General features: G+C 39.9%; 1 protein-coding gene across 1 annotated transcript; it reads right to left on the bottom strand.

Moving 5' to 3' along the window:
- Positions 1–301: 301 nt before the first annotated feature.
- On the bottom strand, positions 302–14,920 carry LOC135703834 (potassium/sodium hyperpolarization-activated cyclic nucleotide-gated channel 4-like). The gene is made up of 8 exons (XM_065225159.1): positions 14,835–14,920; positions 14,167–14,777; positions 13,996–14,109; positions 13,719–13,938; positions 13,461–13,652; positions 13,252–13,391; positions 13,016–13,159; positions 302–886 (listed from the first exon to the last, which is right to left on the bottom strand). Exons 1-8 carry the CDS (start codon positions 14,911–14,913, stop codon positions 686–688), a joined length of 1,701 nt encoding a protein of 566 aa, XP_065081231.1. The 5' UTR covers positions 14,914–14,920; the 3' UTR covers positions 302–685.
- Positions 14,921–18,108: the final 3,188 nt, after the last annotated feature.

Here is an 18,108-nt window from a genome sequence, read left to right as displayed (position 1 = left end):
CTGGGCTAAGAAACTAGAAGGATTCAGTCTGTCTAACAAACACAGAACGAAAGTAGTATGCCTAGGTCAATGATCACGTCCGATTCGTAATAGCTGTAATAGGCGATGAATAATAATGCTCCATTCGCGAGGTGTCGCACTGATGAAGAATAATAAAACCGATTCTTCAAGCCACGCGAGTCTCTCTTATTTTGGTTGTTCTACAGCGATGATCCAAAAAATAAGATAAATGACAAAAGTTCCCAGACAAAGTGCCGTTTTATCCTGTTCACCGTACCGCAAAAAGTGTCATGTAATTTCATTTGTTCTGCCCCAATGCTCACCCAAGCGACCGTTATCAGTGAGCAAGTTAATGAATATTATCTCGTTCGCCAAATCTGCTCAATAAAATTATCACTTGGCCGTGTCGAAAATGTCTTCATTTGGCACATCGCTTGCTTCCCATCCCACCTTTCACGCAAAGTTTCACAAGCTGAGCTTATCGGGACAAATCTCGTTAATTTTATCTCCCTCTTATATCCTTACTCACACCCGCCCTCCACCCCACTCACAATATGATTCCAAGTAAAACTCTCATTTCATGTGGTGTACAAGCGTAACAACCTCGGTAACAACTTCATTCCCTGCTGTTGGATGCTGCACATTTCTACCGGCAGGCTGTCATCACACCTCAAGATGCCTCTTTCTACTCGTTTCCACCTCCATCTACCATGAGCAGATGGCTTTTGTGCTGTTCCTCCTCGAGCAGTGTTTGCTGCATCCGCTCCTTGGCCACCGTCTCCAACCGCTGGTAAAGCTCGTGTTCCGGCCGGATGAATTCGGCAAACACTTTCCGCCGCAGTACGAAGATTTGGGTAAACTCGATCGCGATTACATTTACCAAGTGCTGCAAGAGAGGATGGGAATAAAAAAAAAATGTGAGAACATGTGGGGAAAGCTTCCAGTTTCAACCAAAATGCTGGAAGTAGAAGTAAGAATAGTAATGTGAGTTGACCAAAACAACCAAAACCAACTAATATGGAGAGCCTTGTCTGGACCTATCTGTGCGGCTTGTGAGCCTGTGGTCCAAAATGGCAAATAGAGGAACTTTTTTCTCAGAGCCTGCCCTTTGAGCAGTTCTACAGAAAATAGCGAAAAGAAAATTGAATTTATAAATCGACCCTCTCCGATTTGCATGAAACTTTGCATAATTGTTTCTTTTGGGCAATGATTCGCATGTGTGGCCATATTAGATCTTGAAAAATTTCAAAAATGGTACCGGAAATTTAAAAAAAAATGTTACACGGGAACGGCAAAAAGTTGAAAAAAAGGTGTTGAGAAAAATAATGCTTTTCTTTATTTTATCCCCATAGAAATACAACGATCAGCGTTCGTTTTTGAACATTTTTTAGTGACTATGCCGGATGGATTAGTCTATGGTAACCCAATAAACACCGGGCTATTGAAATCAACTCACATAATCTACTTGTAAGTTTTTAAGAATCAGTGCCACACAGTGTCGACAAAGACAAGATGTCTTTAATACCCCGTTCACATTACAGCCTATATCACGTAATATAGGCTGTCTTGCAATGTGCACTCATACATAGGATTTCCTGTGAAAACTAGATGTATGAGTGCTCATTGCAAGACAGCATGTATCACGTGATATACGCTGTAATGGGAACGGGGTATAAAAGTTTGTCAATGCACCATGGAGGATTTACATAGAAGCAGGCGGACAAAAATATTTCCGTCATTTTTTCGCATTTTTTGCAATTATTACTTCATGGTAGTTAGGTAATTAATTTACGTAGTTCATAATCAATTTTCAACATTTCATGGCCAACTTTTTTTTTTTTTTGTTTATTAATTTATTTGATAAGGCTCAACCGAATTAACTTTACAGAGCCGACGATTCTTGGTCACTATACAATACATCTTAAAGCTATAGTCAAAAGATACAACACAATAAACACTTTATCTTCCGCTATCCAAAAAGCCTCCTCAACCAGAACTGGAGCCGCTTCCAGTAGTTTCATTTATGGCAAATTGTTTTACGCCAACGAGGGTCAGAGCGCGTCCATTGCAGAAATGGACGCAAAACGAAACGAAACGGTTGCTTTCCAAAGTCGACGACGCATCGACCGGAAGAACTGCCGATGAAGAACAATGAGGAGGACCACACAATGGTTGCTGCCGAGAAAACAGACGATCGCGTAGCACACATCGAGAGTGGCCTGCTTTTGTCGACAGCCGAGTGAACACTGATGGCCAACTTTTGATTGGTTTAAAATTAAAAATTACATTTTTATATCGCTTACAGCAGAAGATTGATTTCAGAAAATAAAGACACCCTACAGTTCAAGAATAACATGTGAAAAGAGCCTATCAGCTTAAGTCAGCTTTCATAAGTTTCTCCAATGCAATGCAGTTATAAGTTATAACTTATAAAAAGTTATAAGTTATAAGTTAAGTTATAAGTATCAGTTATTGGACAACTTACAGAATATTCAAATATCATGAAACTGAAGTATACTGTCAAATGGCAGTTCTGATTTTTTTAAAACAGAGATAGAAACAGTAGCATGAAGATATCTGTTTCATCTGTACAGTTTCATGGAATAAACCATTCTAACGAGTCGTCACTCTTGTTTCGACTACCATCCTAGAATCACCGCTTTAAGACTACGGTCATCCAAAATCAACCCAGGCATTTAACCCTTAATAATTAGTTTTCCTCTCATCAGTGAACATAGCAGAAACTTTTCACGATGTCAGGATAATCCAGAAACACCTTTTTCTGTAGTCTTTTGGCCATCCAAATGGAACTGATCAATGGGTCTGATTCATTCATGGCACCAGTGTTGGGAAAATATTAAACAATCAAATCTCACCAAAGAACAATATCACCACAGACAAACAGACGTAACACTTCGTTGTGTATCTTCGTTCGTTCGTTTAACGGTTGATTTGAATATTATCAGTTCCGCAAACTACTCGCCGCAGCGCTGGCATCGGATCACTTTGACGTTTCTATACATTCTATAGAACTTTTATGCAATATTGTTAGTGAACTAGCGAGCAAGCTTGTTTTCCGCGAGAAGCCCGAGAGATGTCGTTACTGAGGTCATATGTTGAGATACTATGTTTTCAAGAAAAACTTTTTCAAAGAGTTACGTCTGTTTGTCTGTGGTATCACACTTGATTTTCGGAGACAAAATCAACAAGTAAACAACTGCGGTTGATATTGTAAGCAGTGATATCGCTCGCAATATCAAACTAACAAAACTCACCAGCTGCAAATCTCAACAAACTGTGGTGAGATTGAGTTTCATGATTTTGGTTTTACACCCGACCGCACCCGAAAACGGCTGGCAACATTCGCTTCGTGGCTGCCATCCAGGGGGCTGGCAACCCTATATCAATCCTATACGTTTGACAGTAGGCAACATCACGGGCCTTATTTAAATACGGCCCGCCTGTCGTATACATGGTGGAAAGGGATGGAAAATCGTGTTATAAACAAACAGAAAGACAAGGGCAGATGATAGCATCAAAAATATGGCTGCCAGCCAGGCCCCTGCTGCTATCGGTAAAGAGAAAAACTAGATAGCATTATTATACCTTCTCTTTCTAAGAAAACGAGCTGCAACGAAGTCATTGTTGCGTCGAATCAACTATCAGCTTAAACTGTACACGTTGTGAATAGTTTCGCAATATCAAAGGAGCTTGTAAAATCAATATAAAGCATGAAAAATATAAATTTGCTAATGATTATGCCATCACTGCATGGCATGAATGAAAATATCATGTAAATTGTCTACTCTTGATCGTTTTCTTCGGCCAAGAATCATCTCTACAGCACAGTGTAATTTATTTGAGCATGTTTGGGTGAAATCTCACATAGCAGGTGAAACACACGTGTTCGCTTCAGTCTATTTTCCACCAGACCATGCTCATAAAAACACTTATAAAATATTCTTCCAAAATGCTGAACAAATTATATCTCAACTTCCTCCTGAGGTGAAAGTTTGCATCTATGGAGACTTCAACCAACGCCATGACGACTTCATTCTGGACTCTGAAAATTAAAGTATCTTACTCCCAGTCGTTGTTGATAATGAAACATTGCAGTTCATTTTCGACAAAACTGCTTATTGAACCAAATCAATTAATGCAGCAAAATTGCTATTTAGACTTCTTAGTTACGAATATTTATGCAGATTTCTGTGTGACCGAATCATTATACCCATTGTGGAAAAACGAAGCATTATTTGTGCATGAATAGCAAAGACCCAACGGCTGCGAATACGAGATAGAAATTAGTAGTCTACGAAAATATCAAACATTAATTAAACAGCGTCAATTGGCAAATAATTCTAAGGAATGAAGGAAATGTCGAAGCTGCTGTAGACATCTTCTACCAAATTTTATAAGAAATAAAAGACGCAACAGAAGCACAACAAAATCCAGTCTGGTATAACAGACAAATAAAAAACTAAAAAAACGGAAACAGAAAGCACTTAAACATTACAATAACGTGGACCCCCGCTAATCTGAACGACACCCCAGTCGCGCTTGCTGATTCCTGTCATCGTAGTCGTTCTGGCCCTGTGGTTGAGAATGGTGAAGGGGTCTTCCAACCTTCTACATCAGGCAAGTATGCGTTTGTTGAAAACAGTTCTTCTCCTGATCCGTCTCTGTGTTCCAGAGAGATCATTCTGCAGACCTCCAACCGACTTCGTTCGACCGCCTGTTGGTGTATTACCAGAACGTTCGTGGCCTGCGAACAAAGATTGATGATTTTTTCCTGACTACCGTTGACTCTGACTACGATGTCATAGTTCTTACGGAAACTTGGCTCGATGACCGCATTAATTCATCTCAATTATTTGGCAGTCTATTCACGGTATTTCGAAACGACCGCAACCATCAGAATAGTACCAAATCGCGTGGGGGAGGCGTCTTGATTGCGGTATCCAAACGTCTAAGCTCCTGCATCGATCCTGCTCCAGTTTGCACTTCTCTAGAGCAGCTGTGGGTCAAAATAACGACGCCTCGTAGATCAATAAGTATTGGCGCTATGTATCTACCTCCAGACCGGAAATCTGATTCGAGCAGCATTGCAAACCACATCAGTTCGATTGGTACCGTGTTCTCTCGACTAGAAGAAAACGACCTAGCTCTGATATTTGGTGACTACAATCAATCTGGGCTCTCATGGAACGTTCCTGCAAACGATCTTCCTAGCATTGATGTTCTTCGCTCGAACATGCCCGCATCATGCTGTGCTCTCCTTGATGGTTTCAACCTACATGGCTTAACGCAAATCAACTCGATACTGAATAGCAACTCTCGGCTGCTTGATCTCGTTCTGGTGAACGAAGCTGCAGGACTGGACTGTTCTATCCTACAAGCCCCAGAGCCTTTGATTGGCATCGACACCAATCATCCTGCGTTGGAAGTTTCCATCAACCTATCTGTTCCTGTTCGCTACGACAACCCCCCTGTTGATGTACATGAGCTCGACTTTCGTAGAGCAGATTTCGTCACGGTGAGTCACTCGCTTGCCCAGGCAGATTGGCAGTTCCTTGACACGTGTTCATCTATTGATGAAGCCGTCAACTACTTCGCTGAGGTCATCGGCCGGGCAATAACTGATTCTGTCCCATTGAGGAGACCCTCTCCCAAACCCGTATGGTCCAATGCTCGACTACGGAATTTGAAGCGTCTGAGATCGAAGGCCCTCCGTAAATACTGTCGTACTTGTAACTCATTCACCAAACGATTATTTTCAACAGCAGTGCAGAAATGCAATCTTCTGGCAGAACATTTCAAAACCATTTTCAATGACCCTACGGCTTCGTAGTCCCAAGTTGCTGAAGCGGTGAGGGACACTCCCAGTGATGCTTTCAATTTTTCGATACTTCGGTTACAGTAGACCTCGTCGAATCCGCCATCTAATGCTGCTGGTCCTGACGGGATCCCCTCAAGCATCCTGAAGCGATGCTGTTCAGAGCTTGCAACACCGCTTTCGAAGCTGTTCAATATTTCATTACAGCAGGGGGAGTTCCCTACGCGTTGGAAATCGTCATTCATGTTCCCGCTCTACAAGAAAGGAGACAAGAGAAACGTCGAAAATTACCGAGGGATCACATCACTCAGTGCCTGCTCTAAAGTTTTTGAAATCATCATCAACGACGCATTATTCTCTAGTTGCAAAAATTACATTTCTCTTGACCAACACGGTTTTTATCCCAAGAGATCAGTTTCAACAAATCTAGCTCCGTTCATTTCTTTATGTCTTCGGAGTATGGAAGCTGGAGCGCAGGTGGACGTTGTATATACAGATATCAAGGCTGCATTCGACCGGGTTGACCACTTCATACTGCTCGCTAAACTTGAAAAACTCGGTGTATCCTCGGGTTTAACTCGTCCTATCTGACCAATCGGGAACTTTGTGTTAGAATCGGATCAGAGCAATCGGACTATTTTACAAACAGCTCCGGTGTTCCTCAAGGTAGCAACTTGGGACCATTGCTATTCTCGATTTTTGTGAATGAGGCCGAACTGATCCTTTCAACTGGTTGCCGATCGTTCTACGCGGATGATGTGAGGATCTATGTGATCGTTCGTAGCTTCGCCGAATGCTTGCTGCTTCAGCACCTAATCGATACTTTCGAAGAGTGGTGCTCAAGAAACTATCTCACGTTGAATGTACAAAAATGTAATATTATCTCATTTCATCGCAAGATGAAACCAGTGGCATTCAACTATACGATAAATCACCAACCTCTGCAACGTGTGGACAATGTTCGTGACCTAGAAATCACGCTGGACTGCGCCTTAAGATTCAAGCTTCATTACTCGGGCATCGTTGCGAAAGCTAACAGGCAACTCGGGTTCATTTTCAAGATCGCTGACGAGTTTCGCGATCTTGCCTGTCTAAAAGCTCTATACTGCTGTCTAGTGCGATCGATCTTGGAATTCAGCCGGTAGTATGGTGCCCGTATCAAGCAGTTTGGATAGCGAGGATTGAATCTGTTCAAAGGAAATTTGTTCGGTATGCCTTTCGTCACCTTCCTTGGAATGACCCTGTGAACCTTCCGCCGTACGAAGATCGTTGTCAACTCCTGGGTCTTGAAACACTAGAACATAGGCGGACGATTAGTCACGCAGCGAAAGTACTTATTGGTGATATCGACTCTCCAGGAATCTTGGCTGAATTAGAAATCTACGCACCCGAACGAGTTCTTCGGTCGAGGAGTTTCCTGCATCTTGGACCTCGTGCTGCGAACTACAGCTTGCATGACCCAATACGGTTCATGTCTGGGCGTTTCAACGAGTTTTACGAGTTTTTCGACTTCAACTGTGCAGCGGAAACCTTTCGTCACGCAGACTTCTGAGAAGGTGAGTAGCTGTCCATTTAATGAACACGTGAAGGATTGCGCTACCTGTTTATTTTTTGTTTCCGGTTCAACTGCATGACGAGGACTTCTACCTGATTCACGGACAACCATAGGAGGATAACTTTTTTATGCTATAGACTTAATTAATGTTCGTTGTAATTGTATTGTATTGTATTATTATGATTCATGTATTTCGAAAAGATATGGGGTTTTTACGCCTTTTCTAGGCTTTTCCCCATCAGGCTTCATTTAGACACGTTAAGTCCGATGAAGAAAACAAAATAAATATATAAATAAATAAAACGGGGTTTATTTTTAATTTGAACTTCTAGTAACCCTATCAGGGTGTTTCTGGTTGCCTTATTTGCTGTTTTGTTTTGATTCTGCGTTCCGTTTTGCAATGTTGCATTTTGCTTTACTCCGTTCCATGTGCAAAATGACGTTTAGGCAATTTTTAGTTTGCACGCCGTGCAGATAAGCGGAGTTCAAATTAAAAAGTGTTCAGATTAAAACCGGTCATATTACCGGGGGTCCACGGTAAATGTATAATGAGGGAGAGAAGGATTAGTAATTTCCATTTAATTCCACTACCTTATTTGCTTATCCTTGACAGATACGCGTATTTCGTCTACAATGTGCAGACTTCTTCAGTGTCTTGTACTAATACTCGACTGAAGAAAAACATCGCATTTACCAAATATATATTAAAACAGGTACATTTTCACTTAGAAACTAGGTAAACTTAAATTTAATTTCCTGTAGGAACAGGTACTCCGCTGCTTACTCGTTGATGTGTCCTAGGTAGTAACTTGAAAAGCCATGTGTGTCCGTTTCCTTGATCCCTGTTGAGTAAAGTTGAATTACGTTGTTTGTTTATCTCGAGGCTCTCTGCAACATCAATTAAATTTACAACTTCCATTTGATCAAGATATTACTTGTAAGCTAAGACCACAGTTAAAACAATTCGGATTAGATTTAGTTTTCACCAGTAGACATAAACAGTTGAAATCATTGTTTGGATCCACTAAAGACCCAGTTAATGTTTTAGGTAAAGCAGGTGTATATAAAATTAGCTGTAATCATTGTAACAAAGTATATGTAGGACAAACCAAGAGAACTTTAGCAACTAGATTTAAAGAACATATAGCGGAGGTTAATAAGGCCAAAAAGCAAGAGGAAAAAGGCCTAACATATGATTTCAAATCAAAGGTTGCAGAACACATCTTCACAGAGAACCACCAACTATCGACTAAGGACATCACACACGTTGGGAGTGTACCTACACACATGACTCTTATAAAGCTTGTTTACATTCTTCCTTCAGCAGTTCGTTCAGGTTCGTTTGTTCGTTGTATTGTTTACTTTCGAGTATCTGAGCAAGGTTTTGGTGTAGAATATTGGTAAAAAATGCAGTGTTCTGTAAAAGGCAGTCCGAAAACCAGTGAGGACGATCGGATAAGTTTTAAACGTTTTCTATCAAATCCATTTATACGGTTACGAGAATGATAAATTAGTTTTGAACAAAAGTTCCACACAAGTACTGTGCCCACATTTGTTGAATAATACCAAAATATTATTTCTAACTTTATGCAACTGCTCAAAATAGCAGCCCGAATTCTGAACCAAAATCCACTCCAATTAAATGTCTTTTGTCCATGGCCACTGTTCAAAATCAACTACAACCCTGAACAACGTATCGATATTTTCCTAGGCATTGTATTCTTGCTACTGTTTCTGTCAAATTCTTAGGTATCCAAATTAAAGTTATTCGTAAATGTTTTACTGAATATATGACTGAATTACTTATTATTGAATAACTATTATTTGCGATAGTTACAGGGAAAAAATAAAATATTAACTACAGACAAAACTGACTACAAATATCTCAAAAAGATATTTTCACAAATGTATTTGCCGCACCTCATCCATTATTCATAGTACACTTCTTTCTGCCTATCTGTCTATGCGGACATGCGTTAGCTTCAAAACTTCTACAAATCGGAGAAGGTTGACTCAAACATAAATTTTTATTCGATTTTTGCCTACTCTAAACTGTATTCGTTCTATAATGCCATAAATCAGTTACACGCCCGATGACGAATCGATCAGACTCGAACTTCTTCGATTTGAATGAAACATTGCATAATTGTTTGTTATGGGCAATCGTTGAAATTATTACTAAAATTCGGCAATTTTTTCCATGGTATTATTTTTTTTTAATGGAGTCTTTGACATTTTTCAATAAATTATAGTACGAAAACATCACTTCTGATCGAAATGTCGTCTGATATAAAACTGTAGAAAAAAAGTCTTTCTTTCTGTCTTTGTTCAACAATATTTATTAAACAAAAATCTCATTAAAAATGTAAACTTAAAATTTTTTGAAAATCAACACCATGGACACCTAAAAATTTACAGAAAATTGTAGAACAACAGCTTTTGTTAAAAATTTTAAACTTGCGACAGGAAACAATACCTGACACATTTTAAATCGTTTTCTGTGAAAAAAACAACATAAAAAGCGTACTGAAAAGTTAAAAAATACTATGATCAAAAGTTGTTGTTCTACGATTAATTTTTAAGTGTCCGGAGTGTTTAATATTTCAAAAGTTTACATTTTAATAAAAACAGGACGTTTTGAGATATGCAAGTCTTTAACACTGTTTTAGAATTTTTACTCAAAATTATAAAATAAATTTTCTTTGTATATTTTCCTAGACAGACTTTGTTTCTCTACAATTTTGACTCAGACGTCATTTTGATCAGCACTAACTTTTCGTGATACAATTAATTGAAAAATTTCAAAGGCGTCATTTTGAAAAATTAACAAGATCTAAAATGGCAAAATTTTAGCAAAAAGGTGAATGATTGCCAATAAAAAATAATTATGCAAGAGAAGGTCGAGCAATTTTTTTTTTGCTGTTTGGCCTACACGCAGAAAAATTGATTTTTGTTTCAGGGCCTAATGTATTTTGTTATTGATTCAAACATATTGTATCACTATTTCAACAAAACATATTTTTGAATCAACAAAATAGTTTTTAAAATCAACAAACAGATTATTGACTCTACAACCGGTTTGTTGATTCAAAAATATTTTTTTTTAATTAACCGAATAATATATTTGAATCAATACCAAAAATATATTAGGCTCTGAGCCAAAAATATATCCATTTAAATTTAAAAATCATTTCTCTGCTTGTAGAATTGCTCCTTACTAGGATAGAGGGTGTCCACAGTTAACCCAACAAACATTAGAAGCAGAATAAGAGCTTATTCAGACGAAAATATAATTATTAAGCTAAAAACTAGCTTGTTTAGCCTTTAATTATTTGTTGGAAAATTGCATCACTTAGAAATACTCGCTAAAAATAAGTCTCTCAACCGATTGTCATGAAATTTTCAGGGAATTTAATACTATGTTTCGTCGTTCATGTTACAGCACTGTGGTTTCTTTTTCCGTCGATCTTTTTTTCCGTCGATATTGTTTTCCGTGCTTAGCACCAATGCTACCGACGCCAGGGAGGCAGCTCCCACACCTGGACCCTACATATCGACCCATCAACTCATGAACCGGGGACCAACGGCTTTACTTCCCTTCCGAAGGAAGGCGTGATCAGAGATGTTATGCCTCAGAACATCCCGGCAGCGCCGACTGGGATTGAACCCAGGTCTGCTGGGATGAGAGGTAATCACGCTTACCACTACACCACCGGCGCCGCTAGCACTGTGGTTTTGTCAACATTTGTGTGTACAGCTTACGTGCCCGCGTTCTAGCTGTCCTATTCTGTCATTCATTGCGGTTTGGTGCTTTCTGCACCATAAATGAACGTAGTCCTGCTCGTTTCTTAGCTTTCTGCACGAAACTTTTTGACAGGCGCAGCTTTTTCGCGACATCCCGAACGGAATAGTTGGGTTTGCGTTTGAAGGCAGCAACCACTCGCTTGTGATCTTCAACGCAGTACGGAACACTTTTTCTTGCAATCACTTGCTTCCGATCGACGGTTAAACGATCCCCGAAACGTTTTATGACACGAAAAACAGTAGATTGTTGGGTTCCCAACATCTTTCCGATGGCTCGGTGCGAAAGATGTGGGTTGCTGAGGTGCGAGTGTGCAAAATTTGCTCGAGCACGCGCTGTTCCTTCGACTCTATTTTAAAAACTATTAGAAATTTCACAATGAAACTCACGCAGTATAAACATTACACGCTGAGGCCATCTCACCCAAAATTTCATAAAAATTAATTCAATGGCAACATACAGCTTTTTTACTGGTGCAATTTAACTGTAGACACCACTCAATCTAATAGTTATGCAGCACCCTGATGTGGCATACATTAAATAGGGACCCACCACAATTGATCAAACAACTGGTCGCAGTAGAAAATGTAGATGAACTAGCCTATGGCTAAAAATCTCTTAAATAAATATAAAAAAAAAGTAGGAAATGTACCCAACAGGGACAAAACTAGCACCAACTCTTTTTTTAACTTCGTCTCAACATAGGGTAGCAAACTACTTCGGCCTAATCGGGCCTGTCGAGCAGAAAACATCAAATAAATCCATAATTTCAGAGTTAACAAGTCATGTATGCGATTGGTACGATACTTTAGTTCAAAAGCTACCGAGCAAAGTAAATGAAAACACGTGATATGAATGTTTGCCCCCATTATTCTCAAAAACAAAACTATCTTCATCTGATAGGCCGAACTGAATCCAATGGCGTTTAAATGGCGTTTCAATGCGTTAGACCGAATTTAGAATCCGTAGGCCGAGTTTGGGGCCAAGAAGCAGTGTTAGATTTTTAACAATATCTCAACAATGTGTTTCTTTGACTATATGTTTTAGTATTACTTCTACGTGAAGTCAACGATTTTACATAGTTGAAGGTGCTAATTTCAAATAACAGACTGTAGTGGTAATTTTTATACGATAGATGGAGTAGATGAAAGTATAGAGTTGATAGTTCCGTTAGAGTACGGCAGTGTGAAAATTGTAGATAGTAGAGGATAGTAGAATAGTGAGCTAGGACAACTTTTAAGGAAGGTACAAATCGGTTTTTTCATCTCTCTTTACCAAACTCCCCCTTTAGAGAGGGATGGTGAGGGGTGTCCTCCCCCCGCCTCCACTGGCAAAAAGAGATGAAAACCGACCCGCTCAAGTACCAACTGTGTGTTTGAAACAGTTCTACCGATTTTTTACCGCACTTCAGTTGTTATTTGAAGGAAGGCATCCAGTCGTAGGTTTGGAAATTGCAACTATTGTTTACCCCTACCACGATATGTGCTCCTGTCATCGTCGACTTGACGATCTCTCGAGGGGACACGGGTGGGGTAGGTGCTGCTACTGTACCTTTCGACCATTGACAGTAATTGATGGTATGCTCCCATCCAGAGTTATTTACTTTGACTATATGTTTTAGTATTACTTCTACGTGAAGTCAACGATTTTACATAGTCATATAGTTACTAAAACATATAGTCAAAGTACATAACTCTGGATGGGAGCATTATCAAATCTTACGGTACGTTCGGAAAGGTAAAGTCATCTGGTGTGAACCAATTCCATTTTGTGAAAAAAGCACTCGAAAAATAGAGGCAAAGGGTGGAGATCTAAGTCCTACCTTATTCTTGAGAAAAAGTGAAATTTCACCAAAATGGTCCCCGTCATGCAAGTGCCCCGTCTCCTTGCCTGACTGAGTATAGACAGCAACCGATCCAGTGTAGATGAAGTACATTGCAATCCCCACGGTTCCGGCTTTCATTATCTGTAATGAGAAAAATGTACCGAATGATACGAAATGGAAGGGTAGAAATCTTTTGGGAAATCCATCTTTGGATGATTTCACTCAGCACGCACCATATCGTTTGGCAGGTAAATTTCCTTCTCCATATTACGTGCCAAAAGAAGCAACATGTGCTGCGGTATTCCACGGAAAATCGGAACATTCTCGTAGAATCGTACGGCGCTATGGTCGGTGATTTGATTTCTCAAGGGTTCTGTTGGGGGAAGGAATTAGATAGTATTGGTGGAGATAATTACCATTATAAATATAAGTAGATAGGTACCTGAAAATGCTTCTATAATCTTATCCTCCTCAAAGTAACATTTTTCGAATTTCTTCTCGTAGTAGTACATTAATCGATTTTTCATTTCCCGAGGGAACTGCTTCATTGCCATATAGGCCTTCAGTTGACTAATCGCTTCGGCGTACTTTCTTTTGGATGAACTCATAATTGTGATCAGTTTGAAAAATTGAACTATGAAATGTTGAACTATGAAACAAATTTCCCCATAGAAGGTACATACGAATGAATTTAACTTACGAAACAAATACGTTTGAAAACAAATTCCCACCACTATACAGATGGATGCCAATATTTTTCCGTGTACGGTTTTCGGGATACCCAGCTCACCAAAACTCAGGACAAATAAGTAGAACAAGACTGATGTGAAACACTTCCCATAGCGAGCCAACATTCCGTTATCCATGTTGCGGAGGTACTTCACATGTTCATCCCAGGGTGGATCAATGCCGAACTCGGGCTGAAAACGGCGTAATTACATATCTGCTGTTGTCCGTAATATATTGAATAATCTTACATTATCGACCATCACAACTCCTAATTTGTATACGCAAATGCACCAATGGACAAACAGTCCGGACACAAGTGTCAATCGAATCACGTAATAGTAGATCATGTTCAATTTGTAACGCTGCAAAATATAAAATTATGTTATCCATTGAATCAGTCCACCAAACTACCATCTAACCTCAAATATATTCATCAGATAGCTCCAAATCAATCTCACGGATATTAATTTGAGAATCAACAGTACATTGGCCACATCAAAAGCTCTCAGCAGCCACTTTTCCGAACTATCCCGGATGAACACCTTAGCCAATAAGCTCAAGGGAAAGGCAAATAAGAAATCGATCATAAATGTCCTCTTCAAATAGTTCACAAAGATCTCCGTCGGATTCAAGTGAATATTCCTGTAATACTTATTACGCGAGAATCCAGTCAGACAGTTAACCATAACTTCAAAACTGGCCAACACATTAACCGTTGCCGATGTAATGTAGATGTAGTGACCGGTTCTCAAAGCGGCGGCAAAACCGACCGTCAACGGTATAACCAACAGTATTGCATAGATGTAGAACAACATCCAACAATCCCAGAAGAACCGGAACTTGCTGAACGGATGGATGATGTACCAATAATCGCTTTTGATGTGCCGAATCAGCTCCGTCCGGTAGAGGTAGCTCGAACGGTAGAACCGCCTCGTCTGTGGATGGTTGGCATCGATGAGAAACCACCGACGAATGCGAAAGGCCAGACTTTTGCGAGACTTGAAACGACTCAGTAGGAAATGTGGTTCATCTGGATAGAAAAAGCATGTGCTATGAAATCCAGCGATTACGATGGTTAAAGTTTTACCTCGCAAAGAACAATTGTGCTCGTGGGTGACACAATCTTCCTGCTGGTCATCCATATCGTTGGCATCGGGAGAGTTCATCCTGAGATCCAAAATTATCGGATGACAACTAAAATAAGAACTTACCAATCCAAGGAATACTTGACCACTCAGTTGGTGAGCGCTTTCTAGGCCTACCCACGGCTTTAAAGAAAACTCATACTGGAGACGGTGTACAGTGGGGAAAAATTGACCCAAAATCCCACTTAATTAGACGGCGCAGGGTAGCAGTCCTGATAAATAGCTCATCTTATGTGAAAAAAAAATGTGGAAAATCGAATGGTGATGGTCCAATTTGCCCAATTTCCCCTTATTTTGGAAGCAAACTTGAATTATCATCCAGAAATTATGTAACTTTATTTAACGTCGATCTCTATTCCACAATCTAGTGCCAATCACCGAAGGACATCGATTGCCATCCATTGACGGCAATCGAATGTGTAGGAAGGCAGCTTCCACATCTGCGTAAGATATTGCACCCATTCAACACACGTGGTCCGGGACCAACTGTGGGGAAAGATTTAGCTGTTCCGAAAGTTGTCCCAAGCACTATGCCGAGCGTGCCGAAGTAGGCCGAAGTGTGCCGATCAAGGTCTCAATATCTGACGATTTTGGCAACCCTGAACTTATAATGACATTTTTGATTGTGTTTAAATTTTATTTTTCGGAGGTGTAAGAGAAACTGCAAGATTCTGACTGATTGAATTACTGATTCCTTGCAAGTGACGTGATGTGTGATTAGAAGTCAGTACAGGACTTGCCATAACCTACGGTTCCTTATTATGGCAAGATTAAACTGTGCAACCCTGCAATCGTCACTGTTCCTTTGTGTGCGATTTTCTTTACACAATCAAAACATTTTAGCCGGTTAAAAGTGCCATTGATTCAATATGAAAAAAGCATCAGGAATTTACATGCAAACCCCATCTGATTGCACTTAGTTCATCAACAAATTTTAAAATATCACTAGACCTAATCTGGATTGTAAGGCGTTCAATTTTCTTCCTGGTCATACCACGGAATTGCAAGATCCGTGCCACTTTGCAACTCAACTAGCAGGGATTGCAAATGAAAACAATGCTGTAATTCATAGTAAATAAACATGGTTGCTATGCAAGGGGTAATCAACTCTGCACACTGTGCTGAAATACGTCACGGCACACTGCTCGGCTCGCACAAATTGACAAGAATCACACAGAATATGTATATTATAAAACGGCATCAATGTTTTTTGCTGACGATTTTCCAATAGTTGCTAAGGTTTCGCACTTTATTGACAGTCTCTGATCTTCGCTTCAAGATGAATTTAATAAATCCATCGGACTAGACGATCGTATCCCGGATTAGAAGTCAAACCTATAGGACTTTGCTCGGATCTCTCCTGCAGCCGTACTTCGTCTAATTCCCTGCAAGAATTGTTAAAGTGTGGTGATAAATAGCAACGCCGAAATCATAACCAGCAACAGCAATAACTAGATCACCCTCAGGGTCATCCATTTTTGCAACCAACGTGATTACAACAATTGCTTGCCGTTTCCGGTAGCGACAATATCGGAAATCACGGTTTACATGAGTCCATTCCACAGGCATGGTGGTCAAATACATAGCTTCATACAAATCATCCTTCTCGGATGAGCGATCTTCATAGCCACCGGTAGCTCATCCTGTTTATGATACCCTATTGTGCCGTATTCGACATATTAGATAGGCTTTCTTTAAACATTGTGTTATGTTTTGTTTGTCTAATAATACAGGTATACCTCAATATAAAGTAACTGTTACTTTTGACTTCCATCATCAATATCTCACAAATAACAGTTCAATTCTTTGGTGCAAACAATGTAATATTTACCTTAAAAACCCAGATAATCATGACGTTTGACTATTGAAAACAATATGAATGTAGAAAAGAGACCAACTGCTGTCATCATTACCTGAGATTGGTCAAATAATCCCCCTTATTCTGCGCCGCGAGTGAGGTGAGGTGACTCGCTGTCACTAGTGAGGTGACAAAAGTCACCGCGAGTGAGGTGACTCTCCGTGCAAATCAAATGGAGTGTCACCTCACTCGCGGTGACTTTTGTCACCTCACTAGTGACAGCGAGTCACCTCACCTCACTCGCGGCGCAGAATAAAGGGGAATGTAAATATTTACATCGATTGCATCGAAGAATTATTCAAATTTGATTGAACAATAGATGGAGGATTGTCTCATATCTTCGATGGTGTTATTACATTGCTTGATTTGGTGTTTCTTTGTAGAGTCCATTTTCCCATCACACCTCGCAATTACAAGAGCACACAACTCAGGATCTATGACGTATATACATCTGTAATTTTCAGACATTGCTTGCTTCTCCGCAGCGAACAACAATTAATTATATGATTTGAGTAGTAGCTATACTGCAGATCCGAGAGATTTCACCCCTTCAGTGGTAGGAAAACTAGGAAAATCATTTTTGCAGTATGGAGAATATCAGAAAATCCACGATTAGTGACTAAACATGCTGATCACCATAGTAATGTACTCGTGCAATTTTTGTGCATATAAAACTGCCCATAAAGACGATAATGAATAAAAACTGAAAATTTTCATGCATTTCCAAATGGTTTCCTACCATTCCCATACATTCGAAAGTGAATGGCCCTCTGGATGTGGATGATGTCAAAAACAACAAAACATGATTAATTAGTAGTTTCAGCTACGTGCATTCACAGACACCTTATTATTTTAACATGTGAAATTGCGAAGTGTAACACGAGAAAGGACGCTACAGGGTTGCTAGCTAGAAATCAGCGATGAAACTCAAAAGTGACAGTTACGTTACATCAAGGTATACCTTAATACATTGCAACAAGCTAAACCCGATCCTTAACCCCTTCGAAACATCCCCTTGGCATACAACAGAAAAACATTCGAAAGCGCGAAGTTATTCACCTCGAGGAAATCGATAAATTTTATTTTTTATCCCCGCTAATCTTCATGTAGCCGTCCTCCGCTTGCAGACGATTGAACAGTTCCACCTCCACTTCGCAGTTGTTATCGTTGATGTATTCTTCCACAGTCAATGCCACGGATGAAGAACCACATCCAGTTTTCCGGAATTCATCCGACGGAGTATAGCTAAGGAACCGGCATGCACCAGGGCTACAATCAGTCTTCTTGGAACCGATTTGGTTTGGTTTGCTTATTCTGGTGAAATTTCCATGCTGCAGCAGTTATTTTAGGCTGCATAC

The sequence above is a fragment of the Ochlerotatus camptorhynchus genome, unplaced genomic scaffold, assembly GCF_037179485.1.
Source record: "Ochlerotatus camptorhynchus isolate MF236.1 unplaced genomic scaffold, CSIRO-AGI_Acam_v1.1 ptg000222l, whole genome shotgun sequence".
In the NCBI taxonomy this organism is placed as follows: Eukaryota; Metazoa; Arthropoda; class Insecta; order Diptera; family Culicidae; genus Ochlerotatus; species Ochlerotatus camptorhynchus.
Note: the sequence above shows the minus strand (reverse complement) of the source record. Positions and strands in the feature narration are given on the sequence as shown.

Bases quoted from the DNA above. Each gene is read 5' to 3' on its own strand.
- LOC135703834 (XM_065225159.1), bottom strand. From the start codon at position 14,913: ATGAACTCTCCCGATGCCAACGATATGGATGACCAGCAGGAAGATTGT. The intron at 14,110-14,166 runs GTTAGATGGTAG...TATATTTTGCAG, and splicing joins ATCTGATGAATATATTTGAG to CGTTACAAATTGAACATGAT. The intron at 13,392-13,460 runs GTACCTATCTAC...TTCCCCCAACAG, and splicing joins GATTATAGAAGCATTTTCAG to AACCCTTGAGAAATCAAATC.